Source organism: Coenobita brevimanus, chromosome 105, assembly GCF_032717465.1.
Source record: "Coenobita brevimanus isolate Jiangsu-jjx chromosome 105, ASM3271746v2, whole genome shotgun sequence".
NCBI lineage: Eukaryota > Metazoa > Arthropoda > Malacostraca > Decapoda > Coenobitidae > Coenobita > Coenobita brevimanus.
This window is the reverse complement of record NC_137058.1, coordinates 26,030,796-26,054,561: the sequence shown is the minus strand read 5'-3', so window position 1 is coordinate 26,054,561 and position 23,766 is coordinate 26,030,796. Positions and strand designations below refer to the sequence as shown.

Genomic DNA, 23,766 nt, shown 5'->3' with positions numbered 1-23,766 from the left:
TTTATTATGGACGTACCGTGAGTCATATACAAGAATATTAAGGTGTAATAGGCATAATAAATCGCCGACGGTGTTACGAAATCTCGAAAATCAACGAGAATACGGTTTTATTGATTACATTAGGTAAATATTTGCTAGATAAATTACCCCGCCATCTACCTGTAAATATCGGCGAATGATTAAGCCATCTGTACCAAATCAAACGAGTGCACGCAGCAGACCACACACAACAAATTATAATGAACCCCCTCGCTCCAAACCGTGAGTCTGAAGCACTGGTTGTGAGGCATATCAACGATGATTGCGGAAAAAACTTGAACTACAATCAACAATGTGCTACTGTAGTGGTCTATCTTAGGACTGAAATTTACTGAGGAGTCTATGTAATGTTCCCTGACACCTATTCCTCACCAGTTTATTTCTGAAAATAACACAATAAGAATTTCTTGTATGTTATCTCTGGAACTATTTCGACTTAATATTGTGTCCTAAAAAATGCTCCATAAAGGGAAGGCAGGAGAACCTAATCATTCAAAAGCAAATAAACCGTAACGATGAAGACATTGTATTAACGTTTTATCTATATGATCTAAAAAGAAAAAAACTACAAAACAAGGCTAAAATAATTGCTTCATCATAACTGCGTTGTTATTGTTAGAAAAATAAAATATCGTACATTTCAAATTGCATCGGCTTCTAATGCAACAAGAGGCATTCATCAAAACAAACTACTGGAGGCTTAGCTGAGGGGCTTCATCAAAATATCAATATTTTGAGGTAAGTTCTGAATTTTTGTTTACCAGTTATATAGTTTAGAATAAGGGTGTCTTGGTAGACTTTTCGAAATTAGGTTGTATTAACTTCCCCCGACGGTGTATTTCAACTGAGGGAAATTCTAGCAGTTAGTTGTAGTTGTACCGGGTAATAAGAACAGACTGAAAGGAACAAACTTACGACCATTTCCCTGTCAGAATTGAGTGCGTGATTTTTTAATGCTTTCGGGAGGCAGAGAAAACAGGATAAATCAGAATCCTCCTCTGTAGTTATGATAGAAAATTGAAGTTTGTGAATCTCGGTTAATCTAGAGAATCATGTGGCAAAATAGTTTCTGATTCTGTCTGGGATTTTTGTATTCAGTGTCTACCTTATCTATATATAGCCAGAGCCATTAATCCCCTAGGAGGTGGCCACACACAAATCGCCTCCATGTCGCCCAGTCCCTCGCCATTTCACTGCCGTTCCCCCAGCTTACACCCCCCCCCCTCTCTCATTTGCCCCTCCACTCCATCCCTGCATCGCATTTTCGGTCCCTCCCTCCTTCTTCCCCCTCCCCCCTCCACCTCACTCACATATACTTTCCTCGTGAGTCTCTCACTCTTCATCCATTATTGATTTTGTATGCTTCATTATTATTGATTATGCAAGTCGAAGTATACTGCATTATTTTTTTTTACCTTTCCCCGCCCCGGAAGGGCTCGGGGACGGGTATTGTTTTCACTCGATTTGTCTGTCTGTCTGTCTATGAACAACTTTACACGAAAACTACTGGTGCGATTTTGATTAAAATTACAGGGATGATGGGCTATGACATTCTGATCACCTGATTAAATATTGGGCCAAGGCCCAGGTTGTGTAGGCCCCAGAAATGTAAAAAAAAAAAAAAGTATTTTCGCCCTATCTCCTTTCAAATTCGTCATATCGACATGAAACCAAAACCTAAATGTGCATCTTTCCAATCTACATCCTATAACATGCCTCATTACATCAGGGGGGGTCATCCCCCCAGTTAACGGTAGGGGGGTCAACGTCAGGTGGGTTGGGCCTAAAATTTCAAAGGGGCATAACATCGTCAATTTTCACCCGATTTACTCCAAATTTGATATGTGACATCTTTGACTAGATATCATGTTGTGTTTATACGTCAGCACTAAAATGACTGCCGGGGACGGGTTTGCTGTGCCTTGGCACCGCTTCTTGTTTTTTTATGAATCGGTGCCTCAAGATATATCTGGTGGCGATTTTATGGACACTGATTTATTGGATTTGGTGCTCAGGGGTTTATTTTTCGATATTTCGGACAGGGGATTTACTTTCGGTTGACCCGATTCGTACGGATTATTATTATAATTATTATTATTTTTTTTTTTTAGTTCGGAGCGCATGGATTACTTATTTATTTATTTGTTTGTTTATTTGTTTGTTTATGATTCTGTGCTCAGGGTTTATTTACTGGGTGATTCGATGTGCATAGACACTTTATGTATGGATAATTTGGTGTACGTAGACATCTGGATAATTCGGTGCATAAACATTTGTTTGTGGATATGCTGTTAGATCAGTCAGGGCCGTGCACACGGGGAAGGGGGAGGGTTTGGGGGGTTAACTCCTCACTTGGAATGAATGAAGAATTCGATTGAAAATAATACTAAAAAGGCAACTCATTAAAATAATTAAATCCTGTTAAGAGTGTTACGAGATAGAAAAATATTAGAGAAGGAGTTTAAAATTTCTACAAAATATAACAAAGAACGAATTGGAGAGTTCACAATTTCAAAAATTGCCAATCATCACCTGATAACTTAAACTAAAAAATGAATTTCTTTCAGGACAGATGTTTTGATGTGTTGGGCTGTTAATTCCTCGGTGAACATTATTTCCTCAGTAAATTGCATAAAAATTGTATTGATATATTAACCTTCCATTCCTACATATAAAGCAATTTAGTGTGTTAGTTGTTAGGGCAAAGTTGTGATATTCTGAAACACCTTCCATATTTATAACAGAGACTCATCCTCTCTGAATTGCCCTAACTTCCAAGACATCCACATTGCTGTCACTTCCAAGGCTCTGTAGAGTTCAGTGCGCAAATTACCCTGAGTTTGTACCCTTTCAGTACTTTAGTCAAATACAGTTCCTAAATTTACCGTATGGCGTTACTTAGTTCAGTGGGTAATTAAGGCGCTCCAATAGGATTGAGCCTGTGCAGGTTTACATCCAAGGGATGGTTGGGGTTTATTGCTCACGTAATGCTACTCAGGGATGAGTGAGGCTGGTCACTCTCATCTTAAATGTCAGGACCAACTTGCCTAGCCCCGGGATCCAACGCTCCTCGTGGGGCAACACTGAATTACATGATGAAGGAATGAATGAATGAAATAAAGCGAATAAACTATATTAAGTTATTACTTTTTTTTTTTTAACCTTCCCCTTTCAAAAATCCTGCGCACGGCCCTGGTGTCTATGGATGTGGATCTGGTGTGGATGTGGAATTGGATATGGTTTTATACGGACTGGTGCCTAGGGATTATTATTGTTGTTGATACTATTATTATTATTATTATTATTATTATTATTATTATTATTATTATTATTGTTATTATTATTATTAATATTATTATTGATTTACATGATCAGGTGTGCAGAATCTGAGGGATGCTTGTGGATGTGTGGAATCCTTCTCCTCCTCCTCCTCTTCCTCCTCCCTCTCCCCCCTCCTCCTTCTTCATTTCTTTTTCATCATCGTCATCATCATCATCATCATCATCATCATCATCATCATCATCATCATCATCATCATCATCATCATCATCATCATCTTCTTCTTTTTTCTTTTACTTCTTTTTCTTCTTTTTCCTTTAATTCTTCTTCTTCTTCTTCTTTATCTATATCTTTTTTACCATTTTCCCTTTTTTTTTTTTAACTTTCTGGATTTTTTTTTTAGCTGTGGTGGCGTGGTGGTGGTGTGGTGGTGTGGTGGTGATGTGGTTGTAGCTACAGTGTTGTGTTTTGTGGTGGTGGAGCATTGGTGTGGTTGTATGGTTGTGCTGGTGCTGGTGATGTGGTTATGGTGTGGTGTGGTTGTGGTGGTGGTGTTGATGTGTTTATGGCGTGCTGCGGTGGTGGTGGTGGTGTGATGGTGGTCGTGTGGATTTGTCTGTGGTGGTGGTGGTGTGGATGTGTCTGTGGTGGTTGTGGTAGTGGTGGTGGTGGTGGTGGCGATTTGATTGTGGTGGTTGTGGTGGTGGTGGTGTGACTTGAACAGCACACTAAGCCTTCGTGTAGTACACCTGTAAAAGAGAACCTTATGTTACACCTCTATACACCCTATTTACACCTCTTTACACCCTATTTACACCTCTTTACACCCTATTTACACCTCTTTACACCCTATTTACACCTCTGTACGCCCCTGTTTACACCTCTTTACACCCCTATTTACACCTCTTTACACTCCTATTTACACCTCTCTACACGCCTATTTACACCTCTTTACACCCCTATTTACACCTCTGTACACTCCTATTTACACCTCTCTACACCCCTATTTACACCTCTCTATACGCCTATTTACACCTCTTTACACCCCTATTTACACATCTTTACACTCCTATTTACACCTCTCTACACGCCTATTTACACCTCTTTACACCCCTATTTACACCTCTTTACACCCCATTTACACACCTATTTACACTTTTTTATACCATTATTTATACCTCTATACCCCTATTTACACCTCTTTACACCCCTATTTACACCTCTACACCCCTATTTACACCTCTTTACACCCCTATTTACACCTCTACACCCCTATTTACACCTCTTTACACCCTATTTACACCTCTTTACACCCTATTTACACCTCTTTATACCCGTATTTACACCTCTTTACACCCTATTTACACCTCTTTACACCCTATTTACACCTCTTTACACCCCATTTACACCTCTTTACACCCCTATTTACACCTCTATTTGCACCCCATTTACACACCTGCACCCTTATTTATACCTCTGTGTACACCCTATTTACATTCTTATTTACAATTATTTACACCCCTAGTTACCCCTATTCACACCCTTATTTACACCCTTAGTTACACCCTTATTTCACACCCCATTTTACACACTTTTACACCCTTATTTCACATCCCTTTTTACACCCTACTTACACTTCTATGTACACCTTACTTACACTTCTATTTACACCCTACTTACACCCTACTGTACTTACACTTCTATGTACATCCTACTTACACTTCTATTTACACCCTACTTACACCCTACTCACACTTCTATGTACATCCTACTTATACTTCTATTTCCACTTTATTTCCACCCTACTTACACCCTATTCACACTTCTATTTCCACCCTATTTCCACCCTACTTACACCCTACTTACACTTCTATTTACACCCTATTTACATCCTACTTACAGCCTACATACACTTCTATTTCCACCCTACTTACACCCTACTTACACTTCTTTTTACACCCTACCTACACCCTACTTACACTTCTATTTACACTCTACTTACACTTCTATTTACACTCTACTTACACCCTACTTACACTTTTATGTACACCCTACTTACACCCTTATTTCCTACTTACGCCTTATACTTACACCCCAGCGGTAAAAATGCAGAGAGTAATATAAAACATCACGGTAGCACTGTAAGAACGCTTTATGCTCACCGTGCGACCAGTGAGCTTTGCAATAACGCTCTATGCTCACCGTGCGACCAGTGAGCTTTGCAATAACGCTCTATGCTCACCGTGCGACCAGTGAGCTTTGTAATAACGCTCTATGCTCACCGTGCGACCAGTGAGCTTTGTAATAACGCTCTATGCTCACCGTGCGACCAGTGAGCTTTGCAATAACGCTCTATGCTCACCGTGCGACCAGTGAGCTTTGCAATAACGCTCTATGCTCACCGTGCGACCATTGAGCTTTGTAATAACGCTCTATGCTCACCGTGCGGCCATTGAGCTTTGTAATAACGCTCTATGCTCACCGTGCGACCATTGATGGATTGAACAGGTCTGAAGTTGTCCTCCAGATGGTCCCCTATTTCGTCTTCCAGCTCCCTGAAGGCCTGAAGCTGTGTTAGAAAAAGAAATAGGGGGTTAGAGCCATGTTAGAGAGAGAAATAGGGGATTAGAGCTATGTTAGAAAAATAAATAGGGGATTAGAGCTGTGTTAGTGAGAGAAATGGGGGATTAGAGCTGTGTTAGAGAGGGAAATGGGGGATAAGAGCTGTGTTAGAAAAATAAATAGGGGATTAGAGCTGTGTTAGAGAAAGAAATAGGGGATTAGAGCTGTGTTAGAGAAAGAAATAGGGATTAGAGCTATGTTAGAGAAAGAAGTAGGGATTAGAGCTATGTTGGAGAGAGAAATGGGGATTAGAGCTATGTTGGAGAGAGAAATGGGGATTAGAGCTGTGTTAGAGAAATAAATAGGGGATTAGAGCTGTGTTAGAGAGGGAAATAGGGGATTAGAGCTGTGTTAGAGAGAGAAATGGGAATTAGAGCTGTGTTAGAGAGAGAAATAGGGGATTAGAGCTATATATGTTAGAGAAAGAAATAGGGATTAGAGCTATGTTAGAGAAAGAAATAGGGATTAGAGCTATGTTGGAGAGAGAAATGGGGGATTAGAGCTGTGTTAGTGAGAGAAATGGGGATTAGAGCTGTGTTAGAGAAATAAATAGGGGATTAGAGCTATATTAGAGAGGGAAATAGGGGATTAGAGCTATGTTAGAGAGAGAAATGGGGATTAGAGCTGTGTTAGAGAGGGAAATAGGGGATTAGAGCTATGTTAGAGAGGGAAATAGGGGATTAGAGCTATGTTAGAGAGAGAAATGGGGATTAGAGCTATGTTAGAGAGGGAAATAGGGGATTAGAGCTATGTTAGAGAGGGAAATAGGGGATTAGAGCTGTGTTAGTGAGAGAAATGGGGATTAGAGCTGAGTTAGAGAAATAAATAGGGGATTAGAGCTATATTAGAGAGGGAAATAGGGGATTAGAGCTATGTTAGAGTGAACATGAACTCTGTTCACTCTAACTTGGTTTTAAATCGCCATCTCTCAGTTACCGAGCTGTAGGAAGAGTTTAACAATAGAACATGATGCTAATCACGAAGAAGAGCTATTGAAAGGATGTAGAGCTGCAGTATTGTGTTTTTCTGCCAGTGATGATGAATGTTGTATGTATGTGCAGTACGAATAGAGAGATAGATAGACAGATAGATAGGCATTCACCTGGGCTTCTGAGACGGGGTATGTAGTGGGGAATACCGTCCATATGACCACCTCGAGGCAGGGCGGGGTGGTGAGGGAGCCTTCATATCGATAGAACCGTCTTGTGTCAGACGGCAAGACCCTCTCCAGGGCGAAGGGCGTCACCTCAGTTTCAGTTTCTGCAGTTTCGTACATACACCTCAGTACCATGTATGAAAACTACTAAATTGTGGAAAATAAATCGCCTAGGAAGATGTGTTGAGACTCCTCCAAGTGTTATGAGCAAAATAAATCGCTGAAGGAAAGATGTAGATAAGTCTTCTACGTTGATGTAAATATTGTCTCAACTGGGTCATACACACACGTCATTAAGGTTTAAGAGAGTGTTTTAGTGTGTGTGTGTGTGTGTGTGTGTGTGTGTGTGTGTGTGTGTGTGTGTGTGTGTGTGTGTGTGTGTGTGTGTGTGTGTGTGTGTGTGTGTGTGTGTGCGTGTGCCTGTGTGTGTGTGTGTGTGTGTGTGTGTGTGTGTGTGTGTGTGTGTGTGTGTGTGTGTGTGTGTGTGTGTGTGTGTGTGTGTGTGTGTGTGTGTGTGTGTACCCACCTGATACAACCACATTAGGTAGCGCTTGCACCATATTAGCGAGTCCCGGGTTAGCTGCATTTGCTACACTCAGCATTACCCCCAGAACAGCCAAGCCATCAGGGTAGTCCAACGCTGCCGCCAAACTACCGTATTCTTCCTTGTAAGTGACGATGTGCAGCTCTGCCGGGAAACTGAAGAGGAGTGATATTTGGCGTTATCTTACTTCACACGTTTCATACATTCTGTCATACTTTAACCTCACACTTACACTTTTCGACACTATAATTGCCACACTTCACACTGCAGCACAACACATCCATACCACACTCCACATTCCACCTTGATTCTGTCATACTTTAATCTCACACTTAAACATTTCGATACCATAAATGCCATGCTCCACACTACATCACATCCATACCACACTCCACACCCCACCACATCCACACCACACTCCACACCCCCCACCACATCCACACCACGCTCCACACTCCATCACCTCCTGTACCCACTTACGAGAGGCCGTCAATGGTGTGTTCGCTGCCCCGCTGTGACGTGCTGCCCCAGTGAAGGTGAAACTGGGCCACCACGTAGCGACCGTCCAGCCCTCCGCCAGTCATGGAAGGCTCAGGCACTCCAGCAGGCATTTCGATCATGACTTGAGCTGGGGATGGAGTTGTGAGATTATTATTATTATTACTCTTTGCAACACTACTACTTACTAACCCGGAAGCTCCTCAATCATACTCACTTATACTACAACTTATACTACTACTGCCCTCTTATATCCCTAACTTTTCTTGAGCTGTGGAAAAAGGTGTAGTTATTAGTTTTCTTTCTACTTTATTACTTTATTTGATTTATTTTACTACGACATGTCAATCCTCAGGCCTTTCACTCATCATTGACGGTTCAGCCATACCTTCAGGCATCTCTAGAATTACCTGAGATGTGGACAAAATATTTTAATGTTTCCTTGGTATCTCTGGGTTTCGTAATTCAGCCACATCCTCACCCATACCTGGCTCCACCTGGGTTGTAATAATGATAGTAGTAGTGGCAGTAGAAATGGTAGCAGTAATAGTAATAGTAGTAGTAGTAGTAGAAGTAGTAGTAGTAGTAGTAGTAGTAGTAACTTACCATGTCCATTGTTAATTACTGTAGAACCAAATGCCCTGGGAAGATATCAAAGCCTGTGAACTAGTAAGCAGGGTACGAGAAGAGGATGGATGCCTTCGAGTTGAGGGCAATGGGCGATAGATAGATCCAGTAGATAAACAGATAGATACAGAGGGAGAATAGAGAGATAACGTACCAGTGTGTCCGTTGTTGATAAGAATCATTTGCTCTGGAACAACATCAAAGCTTGTGAACTGGAAAGGCGGGTACAAGAAGAGGAGGGACGACTTTGCGTTGAGGGGGATGGGTGACTGTCTTTGGCCACCGCAGCGGGGGATGTTGATGGGCCAGCTGTTGGGGCCTGTGAAAAAAAAAAAGGAAAAAGAGAAAGAAAAAAAGATAGATGAAATACAGAGCTGGATTCAAACTGTCATAGAGCGAGGAAGGTAAATAACTAGCTGTTTTGGAAAAGGAAGGTTGGATTTAGAGAGATTTGACAGAGTAATGTTAGATTTGGAGGATTTTTAAAGAAGGAAGATTAGATCTAGATATTTTTAGAGGACATTGGCTAGAGTTAGATTTGTATAGAAGAGAGGTTAGATGTAGATTTTTAACACGATAAAAGTTGGATTTAGATTTATTTTTAAAAGAAAGGTTGGATGTAGATTTTTTATAGTAAAAAACTTAAACTGAGATAAGAAAAAAAAAAATTTAAACTAAGATTTTAAAAGAAAAGAATTGTTAATTTTTTTTTTTTTTTATGATAGAATTAGGGATATAACAGAGGAATTAGTTGGAGAAGAACAGGGAGGTTTTAGGAATGGAAGAGGATTTTCATCCTTAGGTCTTTAGTGGAAAAGTTTCTAGAGAACAGAAAGAAGTTGTGTGCGGCCTTCATGAGTTTGGAAAAACCATATAACAGAGTGGACAGATAATGAATGTAGAAAATGTTATGATATATGGAATAAATTGGAAGTTGTTGAATGCCGTGAAAAGTATGTATGAGGGTGCTAAGGCTGCAGTGCATGTGGATAGTGAACTGAGTGAATTTTTCTATCTGAATGTTGGATTGAAACAGTGATGTGTCATGTCCCCATGGTTGTTCATATATATATATATATATATATATATATATCTATATATATATATGTATAGATAGATATACATATATATATATATACCCCTGGGGGTAGGGGGGTTTTCAAGAATACTCCCCCAGTATCCCTGCTTGTCGTAAAAGGCGACTAAAAGGGTTGGCGGAGGGTTAGTGCCCCTCCCCGGAAAACAACTAACTAAAAAACAAACAAGAAGCCTCGGACAAGGACTGACCAAACGTTGACGACCCAGGACCGGACAAAGGACTTGGTAATGTGTACATGGAATGTAAGAGGAGCGAATGATGAGGTGAAAGAGAGAGAGATTGTCCAGGTGCTTGAGGATGCGAAAGTGGATGTATGTGGAATAACTGAAACAAAATGGAGAGGAGAAAGTGTGAGAGAATGGGAGTATGGATGGGGTATATGTGCAGGAGTAGATGAGAATGAGAGGGCAAAGGAAGGAGTGTGTATAGTTGTGAGTAAAAGATGGAAGAAGAGCATAAGACAGTATGGATCAGTTGGGTCAAGGATTGTGTGGGTAAAGTTGAAAGTTGGAATACAAATGTGGGCGATTGTGTGTGTGTATGCGCCAACGCAAGATCGTGCTAGAAGAGTGAGAGAAGAGTTCTGGACAAATGTGGAAGTGTGCATGGAAAAGTTTGGAAGGAGTGAGAGAGTGTATTTGATTGGTGATATGAATGGTAAAGTTGGTAATGTGAAGGTTGATGGAATAGTTGGTGAGTGGGGTGTGCCTGCTGAGATAGATGAGAATGGGAGTGCGCTAGTGGACATTTGTGCTGGGAGGGGGTTGGTAATAGCCAATACCCTCTTCAGGCATAAAATGATCCACAGGTATACATGGCGAGTGATGAGAAGGGTGGGTGGTGAACTGAATGAAAGGAAGGCAATGATTGATTATGTGTGTGTGGATGAAAGGATGCGAAGATGTGTAAAGGATGCAAGAGTGTATAGAGGTTGGGGGAGTGGACTTTCTGACCACTACTTGGTGGTGGCCAGAATTAGGTTGCAAGTAAGATGGAGGAATAGAAGAAGGGAAAGACGAGAGGAAGGAGTAGTTGCAAGGAGAGTGGAAAGGTTACAAGAGGATGAGAAAAAGGCAGAGTATAAGAGAGAAGTGGAGGAACGATTGGGCAAATATGAATTGGAGCAGATGGGAGACGTGGAAGGTGTGTGTAAGATATTTACAGAAGAAATATGTGCAGCATGTGATGTGGTGTGTGGAAGGAAGAGAAGACGGAGGGGGGTGCAAGGAACAGCGTGGTGGACTGAAGAGGTGAAACAGGCTGTGGCACAAAAGAAGAAAGCATACAATGAATGGATGAGAAATAGGGGCGTGGAAGAAGTTGAGAGGCGGAAGAGAGAGTTATATGTGGAAAGGAAGAGAGAGGTGAAAAGATTAGTAAGAGAGAGTAAGAAGAGAGTGGATGAGGAATTTGGAAGGAATTTGAGTGTAAAGTGGAGGGACTGTAAGAAAATGTTCTGGAGAGAAGTGAAAAGAGTAAGACAGGGTGGAAGTGAAGTTAGCAGGGAGTGAAAGATAAAAATGGTAGATTACTAGTGGAGAAGGGAGAAAAAGTGAGCAGATGGAGAGAACACTTTAAGGAATTATTGAACGTGGAGGATGGAAGTAATGCGAGTATAAGTGGCTGGGGAATGGCTGGGAGAAGGAGGGAGGTGAGAAGACAGGAAGAAATCAGTAGGATGGAAGTTGTGGAAGCAATGAAGAAAGTTAAATCGGGGAAAGCCCCAGGAATTGATGGAGGTGGTGAAATGCTGAAGCATGGGGGAGAGATAGTAGTAGAATGGATGTGGAAGATGTGCAGATTGGCCTGGGAGGAAGGTAGAGTCCCGGAGGATTGGAAGTCAGGTATAATTATTCCCTTGTACAAAGGAAAAGGGGAAAAAGAAGTGTGTGGTAATCATAGGGGCATTTGTCTTCTTAGTATAATAGGAAAAGTGTATGGTAGGTTACTTATAGACAGAGTTAGAGAAAGAACAGAGAAATTAGTTGGAGAAGAACAGGGAGGCTTTAGGAAGGGAAGAGGTTGTGTAGATCAGATATTCATTCTTAGATCTTTAGTGGAAAAGTTTCTAGAGAAGGGAAAGAAGTTCTATGCGGCTTTCATGGATTTGGAGAAAGCATATGACAGGGTGGATAGACAAGGATTGTGGAAAGTGTTAAGAATATATGGAGTAGATGGGAAGTTGTTGAATGCTGTGAAGAGTATGTACGATGGTGCGAAGGCTGCAGTGCGTGTGGATGGTGAACTAAGTGAATTTTTCTCTGTGAAAGTTGGTTTGAAACAGGGATGTGTCATGTCTCCATGGTTGTTCAATCTGTACATGGATGGGGTAATAAAAGAGGTACAAGGTAGGGTAGTGGATGTTGGAGTGGCCCTGGTGAGAGAGGATAGTGTTTGGAAACTCCCTGTACTGTTGTTTGCAGATGATACTGTGTTGTTGAGTGAAGACGAAGGGGAGCTGCAAGGCTTGGTGGATGAGTTTGAGAGAGTGTGTAAGAAACGGAACCTAAAGGTGAATGTAGGGAAGAGTAAAGTGATGGTCTTTGAGAGAGGTGAAGTCAGTGAATGTACAGCGAGGTTGGATGGTGAGGAATTGGAAAATGTGAGTACGTTTAAGTATTTGGGTAGTGTGATGAGTAAGGATGGAGGTTTGGAGGGTGAAGTGCTTGAAAGGGTACAGCAGGGAAGAAAGGTTGCTGGTTCCTTAAAAGCAGTGATAAGAAACAGGGAAGTGAGCATGGAAGTGAAAAAGTTTCTACATGACAGTATTGTGATACCAACTCTAACGTACGGAAGTGAAGCTTGGACATTGTTGGAAGGACACAAGTCAAGAGTGAGAGCAGTGGAAATGAGTTATTTAAGAGGAGCCTGTGGAGTCACGTGGAGAGACAGGCTGACGAATGAGGATATAAAGGAGCGTTGTGGTGTGGATGTGGATGTGATAGGAAGCGTTGTGAGGAACACACTGAGGTGGTTTGGCCATGTGGAGAGGATGGAGGGTGAAAGATTGACGAAGAGAGTGTATGTGAGTGAGGTGGAGGGTGGAAGAGGGAGGGGGAGACCGAGGATGAGATGGAGGGATGGGGTGGAGAGGTATATGAGAGAGGGGGGTGTGAGTTGGGAGTAGGGCAGTGAAATGGCGGGGGACAGGGCGACTTGGAGGCGATTTGTTTGTGGCCACCCCAAACGGGATTGAGGCGTCTGGCAAAAAAAAAAAAAAAAAAAACCATATATATATATATACAGAGATAGATAGATAGATATTAGATCTTGGGCATTTTTAAAGAAACAGTATTGGATTTTTTTTTTTAAACAGAGGAAGGGTCAGATTTAGAGTGTACATAGAGAACAAAGAGTACATTTCTTACTGAGGGGCAGAAAATAAACAAAAATTTATGGAAGAGACTGATTTCAATAAAACCACTTTCGGATAACAAGAATTAAAAATTGCTTATTGAAAGATAGCAATAAATGTATAATAATAATAACAGATAGTAATATTGATAATAATAATAATAATAATAATAATAATAATAATAATAATAATAATAATAAATCAATAACTCACCAATATCTCCATGGTAACCCCAGTGTGGGCTGAGTGCACCTTTAAGAACCTGGGAATTGAATCAAAATGTCAGAATATTATCGAAATATTATGAAATGTATTAATGCCGAAAATATTATTTAATATTATTGGCTGACAGTGTGATCTTTATTTTGATGATGATGATGGAGAGGATGATGATGATGATGAAAATCTACATTATAGTGATCCGATTTCTGTGTTTTTGTTGGTTTGTTGGTTTTTACAGTAAAACAGCAAAAATGGCGTATGTAGCACAAATTTCTGTTAGAACAAGGTACCGTTAAAACGCTCTAATTAGAAGAATAAAATTATTTCCAGTCCAATTGGGCCACCGGTTCCCGAGTTATGACTCATTTCTGGTCTTTTGTTTAAAGTGGAGGGGATGGATTCGTTCTTGGTCCGGCGTTGAAATTACCAGCATGACACAAGACAGAGGAGTGACGTATCTCTTGTATTATCACTCCCTCACCTCTCCTTCCTCCCTCCTTATAGTCCTAAAATTTTATATTATAATGGTATAGTACAATCTACTATATATTATAATAATCCGATTTCTGTATGTCTGTTGATTTGTTGCTTGACATCGAGCTGAGGCCGTCGAAAGTGGCCTTTAACCTAATAGTAATATAAAAAAATAGTACTAACAATAATTATAATAACAGCAATAATGATAGTAATGACAATAATGATAATAATAATAATAATAATAATAATAATAATAATAAAATTATTATTATTATTATTATTATTATTATTATTACCATCACATCATTATCAGTACTACTACTATTATTATCATCATAATCACCATGTCACCATCATCATTATCATCATCGCATTTACTCTTTTGTTCTTATCTTTACCATCATCGTCATCGTCATCATCATCATCATCATCATCACTCCTGTCACTCACCTCCCTTCCATTGGTGGGTTGGATGGGTCTAAAGTTGTCAACCAATGGACTACCATAATCGTCCAGCAAATTCCGGAACTCGGCTATCTGTAATACCAACACCGTTACTATCCATGCCACTTACATCGCCACCTACACCACTTACACCACTACCTTACACCACTTATGTCACCACTTATGCCACTTATTTCACCAGCTAATACCACTCTGCGTATGTGTGTGTGTGTGTGTGTGTGTGTGTGTGTGTGTGTGTGTGTGTGTGTGTGTGCATTAATACAGAGGCAATTTTCAGTTCTTTTATTCACTGTGTAATTTATTGCTTAGAGCCTTGTAGAATGCTAATGCACACACACACACACACACACACACACACACACACACACACACACACACACACACACACACACACACACACACACACACACACACTATTCGTTTCCCCCGAGTGCGATGTGTTTTGAAATGATTCGTCAAAGTGAAACAGGATTCATTTAGCAGTATTAGTAATTCAGAATCTTTAGTCCTTGTATCATATTGTATCACACCATAGCAAAACAAGGGTATCGATTTTATTTATTTATTGATTTATTATTTAGTGGGTGTGCCTGGTTCGTGGATGTGATAATTGGGTGTGTAATTGCATGAGTAAATTTGCTGAACCTAACCTAACCTAACCTAACCCAACCTGACCTAGCCTAACCTAACCTAACCTAACCTAACCCAACCTGACCTAGCCTAACCTAACCTAACCTTACCTTACCTACCCTTACCTCATCTTACTTATCCTGACCTTACCTTACCTTCCTTACCTAAACCTTACCTAACTTACCCAAACCCTACCTAATTTACCCAAACCCTACCTAACTTACCCAAACCTTACCTAATTCCCCCTAACCTTACCTAACTCACCCAAACCTTACCTAACTCACCCAAACCTTACCTAACTTATCCAGACCTTACCTAACTTATCCAAACCTTATCCAACTTACCCAAACCTTACCTAACTTACCCAGACCTTACCTAACTTATCCAAACCTTACCCAACTTACCCAAACCTTAGCTAAGTTACCCAAACTTTACCTCACTTACCCAAACCTTACCTCATTTACCCACACCCTACCTGCTTCCTGGATATGGCAATGGGCGTCGTAAACACCGTCCACACTACGATCTCATTGCAAGGCGGCGTGGTGAGGGAACCGTGATATCTGAAGAAGTTTTCCGTATTCGATGGCAAAAGGCCTTGAAGAGCAAAGGGCGTGATGTCCACGTGGGTCTCTGTGTGGATGAGAAATATAGGTTAGATTTTATTATGTTGTATTTGATTAAGTTACGTAGGTTTGAATGGGTAGGGTAGGTAGGGTAGGTTAGGTTAGGGCAGGGTAGGGTTGGCTGGGTTGAGGTGGGTTAGGTTAGGTTAGGGCAGGGTAGGGAAAGGTAGGTTATGTTAGCTCTGGGTAGATTAAAGGTAGGTTTGGTTAGGGTGTTAGAGTTAAGGCAGGTTAGACTGAGATAAGATAGTTTGCATTAGATTAGGTTAGGTGAGGTGATTTTAATGTACTATTCTGTCTCTGTTCCTCTTTATCAGACTGAAGTGGATTACAATTTCTGTTTGCACAAAATTTTCTTAGCTTAGTATGTGTTTAATTTTGTTTCCTCTCCCCCCTCTCTCTCTCTTTATGCGTGTCTGTGAATATATGTCTGTCTGTCTATCTATCTATCTATCCGTCTATCTATCTGTCTATCTATCTCTCTTCGTCTATAATTTATATCTATCCATGTCAGTCTATCCAGGTACCAATCAGTATTTGTTATGTGTATGTGGTACATATTCATCTATCCGTCTATCTGCCTATCATCCTGTCTGTCTATCTAGCTATCCATCTATTCGTCTCTCTCTCTCTCTCTCTCTCTCTTTCTCACCTGGTTCGGTAATTTTACCCAATCCAGTGATAATGCTCTTCAGATTGGCATTATCCTTCTCCGAAATCTCCAACATGACCCCCAACACCGCCAAACCATCAGCAAAATTGAGAGCATTCGACAGGTTGCCATAGTCGGCTCTGTAGTGGACTAGGTGGAGTTCGGCTGGGTATCTGAAATCGGGGAAATGTGTATCATCATCATCATCATCATCATCATCATCATCATCATTAATATCATCATAGGGAGTAGTAGTAGAGTTGTCTTCATTATTGTTGTGGTCGTTATTATTAGCACAATCATCATTATCGTTATTGTTACTGATTTTATTATTATTATTATTATTATTATTATTATTATTATTATTATTATTGTTATTATTATTATTATTATTTTCATCATCATCATCATCATCATCATCACCATCATCATCATTAGCTTTACCATCTGGAAACACACACACACACACACACACACACACACACACACACACACACACACACACATCCATTCAAATGTATTTATAGACTCAATCTATTTTAGCAAGCAATGACAGCAAACTGGTTTATTTGGTATTCAGGCTGGCTATTGAACTGTTGGTGTAGTGTAATGTAGATAGATAGATAGATAGATCGATAGACAGATGGAGAGATAGACAGATAGACAGATAGGTAGAAATATTGTTGATAAAGATAGGGAGAAAGTGTATAGAATAGAAATAGAGAAAGACATGGTTCACTTTTGTTACCTCGCTCCATAATTGGTGTGTAGTGGAAGTGGAATTGAACCAGCCTATCCCTACGCCTCAGGTAGATAGATAGACGGATAGATAGACAGATAGATGGATAGATAGATAGACAGACAAAGATAGATAGGCTGAGGTAGAGAGAAACGGTACTAGGTAGGGTTCACTTTTCTTACCTTTTCCCATCAATGGTGTGTTCAGATCCCTGCTTGTCACTTGAACCCCAGTGGAAGTGGAATTGAACCAGCTTGTACAGGTGTCCCAGATCACCCCCTATAACGCTGGGTTCAGGATCCAGCTCTACTGTAATCTCGGCTGAGGGAAATTTGAGATCTTTATTGGTAATGGGAAGAGTGTGAGGAAATAGAGTTGTTTTGTGTATGTAGGATGATTGCATGGGTCAGGATGATGATGATGATGATGATGATGATGTTGATGATGATAATGATAATGATGATGAATGTAACTTAGGTTGATGGTGATTATGATGATGATGATGAAGTGGTGTGGTGTGTGACATAGAGTGATGATGATGATGACGATGATGATGATGATGATGATAATGAAGTATCGTCGAGTGTGACTTTGATGAGAATGATAATAATAATAATAATAATAATAATAATGACGATGGTGATGAGCTGGTGACGATGATGAAGTAGTGTTGGAGTTAGACTGACAAAAACGATGACAATGATAAAAATGATGATGATAACGATGGTGATAACGATAAACACAATAACCAAAACAGCTCAACAACACACCTGTATGCCCGTTATTGTGTATCTCAGCTTTCTTCGGCTTGACGTCATAGTTCTTGAAGCCAAACTCCAGATACGGATACTCCCCCACCGCCTCCTTGCTCTTCAGGGCTATGGGTGACTGACCATCTAAACCGCAAGCCGGGAAACTCTCCTCCCAAAATTCAGGACCTGGCGGGAACATCAGACGGTGCATGGGGGAGACTCTCCTTTCAAAATTTAGGACCTGGCGAAAACTCTTCTTAAAATTCGGGACTTGACTGGAACATCAGATGGTACATTGGGTAATTCTCCGTAAAAAATTCGGGATCTGGTTGGAACATTAGACGGTTAGGGTGGAGCTTACGTGGAATGATTTAGAATTAGAAGGGAGTTAGAATGAGTTAGAATTAGAGGGGAGTTAGGTTAGAATTAGAGAGGAGTTAGAATGAGTTAGAATGAGACGGACTTAGAATGAGTTAGAATGAGAGGGGAGTTAGAATGAGGTAGAATGAGAAGGGAGTTAGAATGAGTTAGAATGAGAGGAAAGTTAGAATAAGTTAGAATTAGAGGAGAATCAGTATAGGGACTCACGTAGAATGACTTATAATTAAAGGGAACTCACTTAGATTCAGGGAGACTCACTTAGAATCACTTAGAATCAGGGACTCACTTAGAATCAGAGGAACTCATTTGGAATAATTTTGAATGAGAGAGACTTGCTTAGAATCACTGATCAGGGAGACTCATTTAGAATCACTTATCAGGGGGACTCACTTAGAATCACCGAAAATCAGGGACTCACTTAGAATCACTTAGAATCGGGGACTCAGAATAAGGGAAACTCACTTAGGATCACATAGAATCAGGAGGGTCACTTAAAATCAGAGGGACTTACACAGAAACACTTAGAATCAGGTGACCCAGTTCTCACTTAGAATCGTTTAAAGTCAAGCTGCTCACTTACAATTACCTTGAATCGAGAAGAATCACTTAGAATTACTTAGAATCTAGGAGAATCACTTTGAATTACTTAGAATCAGGAGGACCTACTTAGAATTACTTAGAATTGAGGAGAATCACTTAGAATTAGTTAGAATTGAGGAGAATCACTTAGAATTACTTAGAGTAAAAGAGAATTACTTAGAATTGAGGAGAATAACTTAGAATTACTTAGAGTAGAAGAGAATTACTTAGAATGGATGAGAATCACTAAGAATTACTTGGAATGGAAGAGAATTACTTAGAATAGAAGAGAATCACTTAGAATTACTTAGAATCGAGGAGAATAACTTAGAATTACTTAGAATAGAAGATAATCACTTAGACCGGGATAGAATCACCTAAGATTACTTAGAATCAGGAGGACTTACTCAGAATCAGGGAACACTTACTCTTGCCGCGAACAGAAGATTTTATTCAGCTTAAGAAAGACCTCTCGTAGTGAAGGGGTTAATGAAGGCAGTATCTATAGTAGTAGTAGTAGTAGTAGTAGCAGTAGTGGTGGTGGTGGTGGTGGTGACTATGGTGGTGATAGAGGAGAGAGATGGAAGGGCAGGGTTGGTGGTGATATGGAGATGTGGTGATGGTAGTGGTGGTGGTGAGGTAGGATGATGATGATGGGGACAGTAATGGTGTGGTGGTTGGGGTTGTGGTGGTGGCTGTGGTGTGGTGGTGGGGGTGGGAGGGTGATGGTAGAGAGTGGTGGTGGTGATAGGGGTGGTGGTGATGGAAGTGGTGATAGTGATGATGGTGGTGGTGGTGGTGGTGATAGTGGATCCTGGTGGTTAGGGAAGTGGTGGTGGTGATGGTGATGTGATAATGGTAGTGATGGTGACGGTGTTGGAGGTCGTAACGATGGTGATGTGACTGATAATTATGATGAAACAGCTTACCATGAACGTCGACACCTGGGAATCATAGGAGCTTGTTTCCTCTCTCCTTCACCATTATTCACTCTTGCATTCACAATCCACCAACAAAAAACGCTGAATGAGGACTTTGACTGTCACATTTAATGCTCGTCCACACCAAAAGCTTGCTGGAAAGGCGGTTGGGGGAAAGATTTTTTTTTTTTTTTTTTTAATCACTGTAAACCTTATGTGGCCTCACTGGACGCGGGCGAGTGCGGGTGAGATCTATGGGTTACGGTGCTGTACTGTAAAACTCACGCCCTCGCCAGCACGCATATTTATTGAAAGCGACCCAACACAGGTGAAAGTTTTTTGTGTTTTTTTGGTCTCTCGTTTCATTTGACCTGATGTTGGTGTTTGTCTTCGTGTGTGTGTGTGTGTGTGTGTGTGTGTGTGTGTGTGTGTGTGTGTGTGTGTGTGTGTGTGTGTTTGTGTGTGTGTGTTTATTCTTCGTCTGGAGTTCCTGCTTCACCCTGTCTTTAAGTGGAATTACGCTGTAGTCTGATAAATATGGTTTAACACCGATCAGTTTATTTTTAACGCATTAAAGATATTTCACTTGTATCAGAGAGAGAGAGAGAGAGAGAGAGAGAGAGAGAGAGAGAGAGAGAGAGAGTAGGAAGATTTCTCATATAGACAGAATATGGTAGGGAATCAGAAAAAGCTTGTAGTGGGCGGGAGTGACTGGGAGGGTGTTGGGTGTGGAGGGTTTGGCACACACAGGGGCGATGGACGTTGTCAGTTGGGCGGTATGGCGTGGGGAAGGTTCAGGTTTGTGTTTTTCATATGAACATGGACAAGAGGAATGAGTAAAAAAAAAAAAAAAAAAAAAAAAAAAGAGTCCGTACTGCCCCCTTATACCTGACATCTTAGAGCGTATGTTGTTGCTTAACCCCTGTCTGTCTGGTCGAGCAGATCCATCGACCACAGGAAAGTAACTGGATCTGTGGGGCCGTCTTACACAGCACATACACCGTGTAGGGACCAAGGGCCTCTTGTGGTAAACAGCGCCTCACCAGGGTCAGACCAGGTCCTTCCTGTGGTGAGGTGCATGGTAGTATGAGGGGGTTTGGCTCCCGGGTGGACGCCGCAGCTGCTCCACCCAGGGTACAACAATGCCACCACGTGTAGGCTCCTCGTCAGCGCCATATGACCCGGGCAACACGAGTCATTGCAGGTCAGGGCTTAATACAACACTTGCAGACCTTTCCTGAGCGGTTGATTATTTTCCCCTGACGAGGTGTTACCGGGGGAGGCCAGGACCCTCGCCACAGTACCCAGCGTCCTGCCTGTCACCGGTACTGCCAGTGAGAGGGGCTTTAGTCACAGGAGTCTCGAGGGATTAACCGTAACGACTAAAATAAATGAAAAATGAAGGAAATAGCGCAGAACTTAAAATGAACCTAGGACAAGTTGCTTCTGGTGGCGCCCTTAAATAAAAACTTTACCAATAACTTTGATGAAATAAATAAAGCCGTACCAATAAAATTAATGCAATAATTGTGATAATAATAATAATAATAATAATAATAATAATAATAATAGTAGTAGTAGTAGTAGTAGTAGTAGTAATAAATTTTCACTTCCCATAAAATGAATCCAGATCATCTTATACCTTTGCATGAAATTTAATGAGTTCTGGATATCGATAAGATCTGGTCATTTTAGAAGACAAGTTTAATCAGAGAAGTTTATGTATATACTAACATTAACAAAAAAGAATACCATCATACATAAAGCTGTAGATTATCTTTGTATCCAATTTTCATATTTCTAGATCAGTAAGTGCGGAAGCTGCTGTCTGTATATGCAACCACGCAAGCAAGTAAGCAAGCAAACAAGTAAGCAAGCACTTAAACAAACGGAGTGAGCACTAATGCCCTTATCCTCGTCGATGATGGAGGTTCCCTAACACCTCTTCCTTAGCGATTTATTTTTGGATATGGCTGGCTACTTATCCCTTTATACTTTATTTTAGCAGAGTATAGCGATGTTAGGAGGACATGGGAAGACAGAATAGTACCGTAAGGGGTAATAGGTAAAATAATTCGCTTAGGAGAAGGTGTTAGGGAGCTTCTTCAGCTGACGATGGGGGGGGGTGGAGGAGGAGGAGGACGTGGAGTGCGAGGAGGTGTGTAGTAAAGCATGACTCGAGAAATATAAGAGAAACGTAGAATATTTTCAAGGTATTTTTGAGTAACCTAAGGTATATCAATATTGATCTTGCCTTGAACTATTATACAACCATTATAGAACCATATAGAACCATTATAGAACCATCACAGCTACAATAGCCGATGTCGTTGTGGGCGAAAGTAACCTGCCTCATAATTTTCCCATATGGTTATAGTAATTGTTGGTGACCTTATTACGGTTGAGAACTGGACCCGCGTTGATATTTCTTACTCAAAGTTAACCCAATAGCTTCCTGTAGCATCTCACGCATCCCCGGGTCGCCCTTTGTATATATCGTTGTGTGGGTACTGTCGAGCTGCACTTCTGTCGAATGGATTGGTATTAGATAGGATCATGCATATTACATTGTCTGATATTTTGTGAAGTTTGACCAAGCTGTGAAAATATATATTCTTTTAAAATGCTATTGGTAGAACTGTTCCTCTAGTGTATTAAACATTTTCCCTGTCCCAAATTGGATTATGTTTGTTGCATTGTTCAGACTATAAACTTTACTGTAGCACTATCAGTCGCCGAAATAGGAATGCAATGTGGATGAACTGTGCAGTGCAAGACTGCACCTCCAGTGCGGTCATAGCTTCAACTTACGGTTTATCTCAGAAGCACTGGAGGGGGTATCTGCCTCTAGTTTATGCAGTCCAGTTTTGTGCCTCGTCCATTTAAACTGGCAAAAGAATTCTACGGAATCCACGCTTCACGTTTCATAACCATTTTTTTTTTTTTTTTTTTTTGTCAGTAGTGGTTCCTTAGGAGGTACCCTCATATCCTCCTCCATTTAACTTCCTCATGCTTGTCACTGGAGTTTCTTTAATATATTTACTTTCTGCCATCACTGACCTCAATACCCAGAAGGCGCATGATCCTGACGGAGTACGTTTTCATGGTCACAAGAACTGTGCTTCTGTACTAACACCCTGCCTAAGCAAACTCTTTCGCCTGTGTGTGTCAATTTGCGTCTTTTCTTATTGCTTAAAGTTTGCTGTTATTCAACCTGTTCTAAGTAATGGCGATTGTTCCCAACCCTGTAACTATCGGTCCAGTGCTTTAATGTATCTTTTAATTTTAAAGTGTTTGGATATTTCCTCTTTGGCAAGATTTTGAGACGTCTCTTCTCTCTTTCTTTTCTTTTTTTGACGGTCAGTGTGGGTTGCATCAGCGAGGCTCTACTATACTCTTTTTACCTGAACTTGGCCCAAATTTCTGTGCTTTTGTAGCCTATTATTTGTAGCCTAATAGTATAAAAAGAGAGCACTGTGGTTCGGCAACCTTTCCATAGCACTTATTCGTGACTGGCACTATTTTCTTGCGTTAACCTAATGCTTCAACTCAGCATACAAGAAGGAGGGATGTCAATTTTGGGTCGATTGAAAACAGTAATCCTTCAGTCCTCTTACAGTCTTGGTCATCCCCTCCTTTGTTTGGATAGGGTCTGGCACTAGTCTTATATTTCCAAACTATTCTCCTACGGTTTCTGTGCCTCTTTCTGTACCTCTGCTCCTACGTCTCTTGCCTCCCATCCTGTCAGTCTCTTAAAGCTGTCAATAGCAGTGTTTCTTAGTCGCGTTCCTCACAAGAGTCATGAACTGAGGCTTTGGCACACCCGATGTCCCTTTCATTTCTGCGTTGGGAAAAAGGAATCTGTCACTTTAAAATAATACTAATAAACTCCATCTCTCATTTTGTTATTGTCTTCCACGTGACTGGCTTCATATCCTCAATAACATACAGCTCAGTCATGCATCTGTATATTTTTTCTTTCTTTCCTTGCATAAAGCATTTAGTGGTGGTGGTGGTGGTGGTGATAATGGTGATGGTGTGTGGTGGTGGTGGTGGTGGTGATAATGGTGATGGTGCGTGGTTGTGGTGGTGGTGGTATGTGAT

General features: G+C 40.8%; 1 protein-coding gene across 1 annotated transcript in view; it reads right to left on the bottom strand.

Moving 5' to 3' along the window:
* Window positions 1–22,767, bottom strand: part of LOC145416277 (uncharacterized) — a 35,532-nt gene extending 12,765 nt beyond the window's left edge. The window contains exons 1-13 of the mRNA XM_080285274.1: window positions 22,706–22,767; window positions 20,937–20,990; window positions 17,801–18,057; window positions 17,213–17,351; window positions 16,292–16,464; window positions 15,489–15,646; window positions 14,369–14,455; window positions 13,433–13,481; window positions 8,920–9,084; window positions 8,121–8,268; window positions 7,623–7,795; window positions 7,043–7,200; window positions 5,761–5,887 (exon numbers count right to left, since the gene is read on the bottom strand). Coding sequence (XP_080141400.1) covers window positions 5,761–5,887; window positions 7,043–7,200; window positions 7,623–7,795; window positions 8,121–8,268; window positions 8,920–9,084; window positions 13,433–13,481; window positions 14,369–14,455; window positions 15,489–15,646; window positions 16,292–16,464; window positions 17,213–17,351; window positions 17,801–18,057; window positions 20,937–20,990; window positions 22,706–22,767 — 1,750 coding nt within the window. The remainder of the gene's footprint in view (window positions 1–5,760; window positions 5,888–7,042; window positions 7,201–7,622; window positions 7,796–8,120; window positions 8,269–8,919; window positions 9,085–13,432; window positions 13,482–14,368; window positions 14,456–15,488; window positions 15,647–16,291; window positions 16,465–17,212; window positions 17,352–17,800; window positions 18,058–20,936; window positions 20,991–22,705) is intronic.
* Window positions 22,768–23,766: the final 999 nt, after the last annotated feature.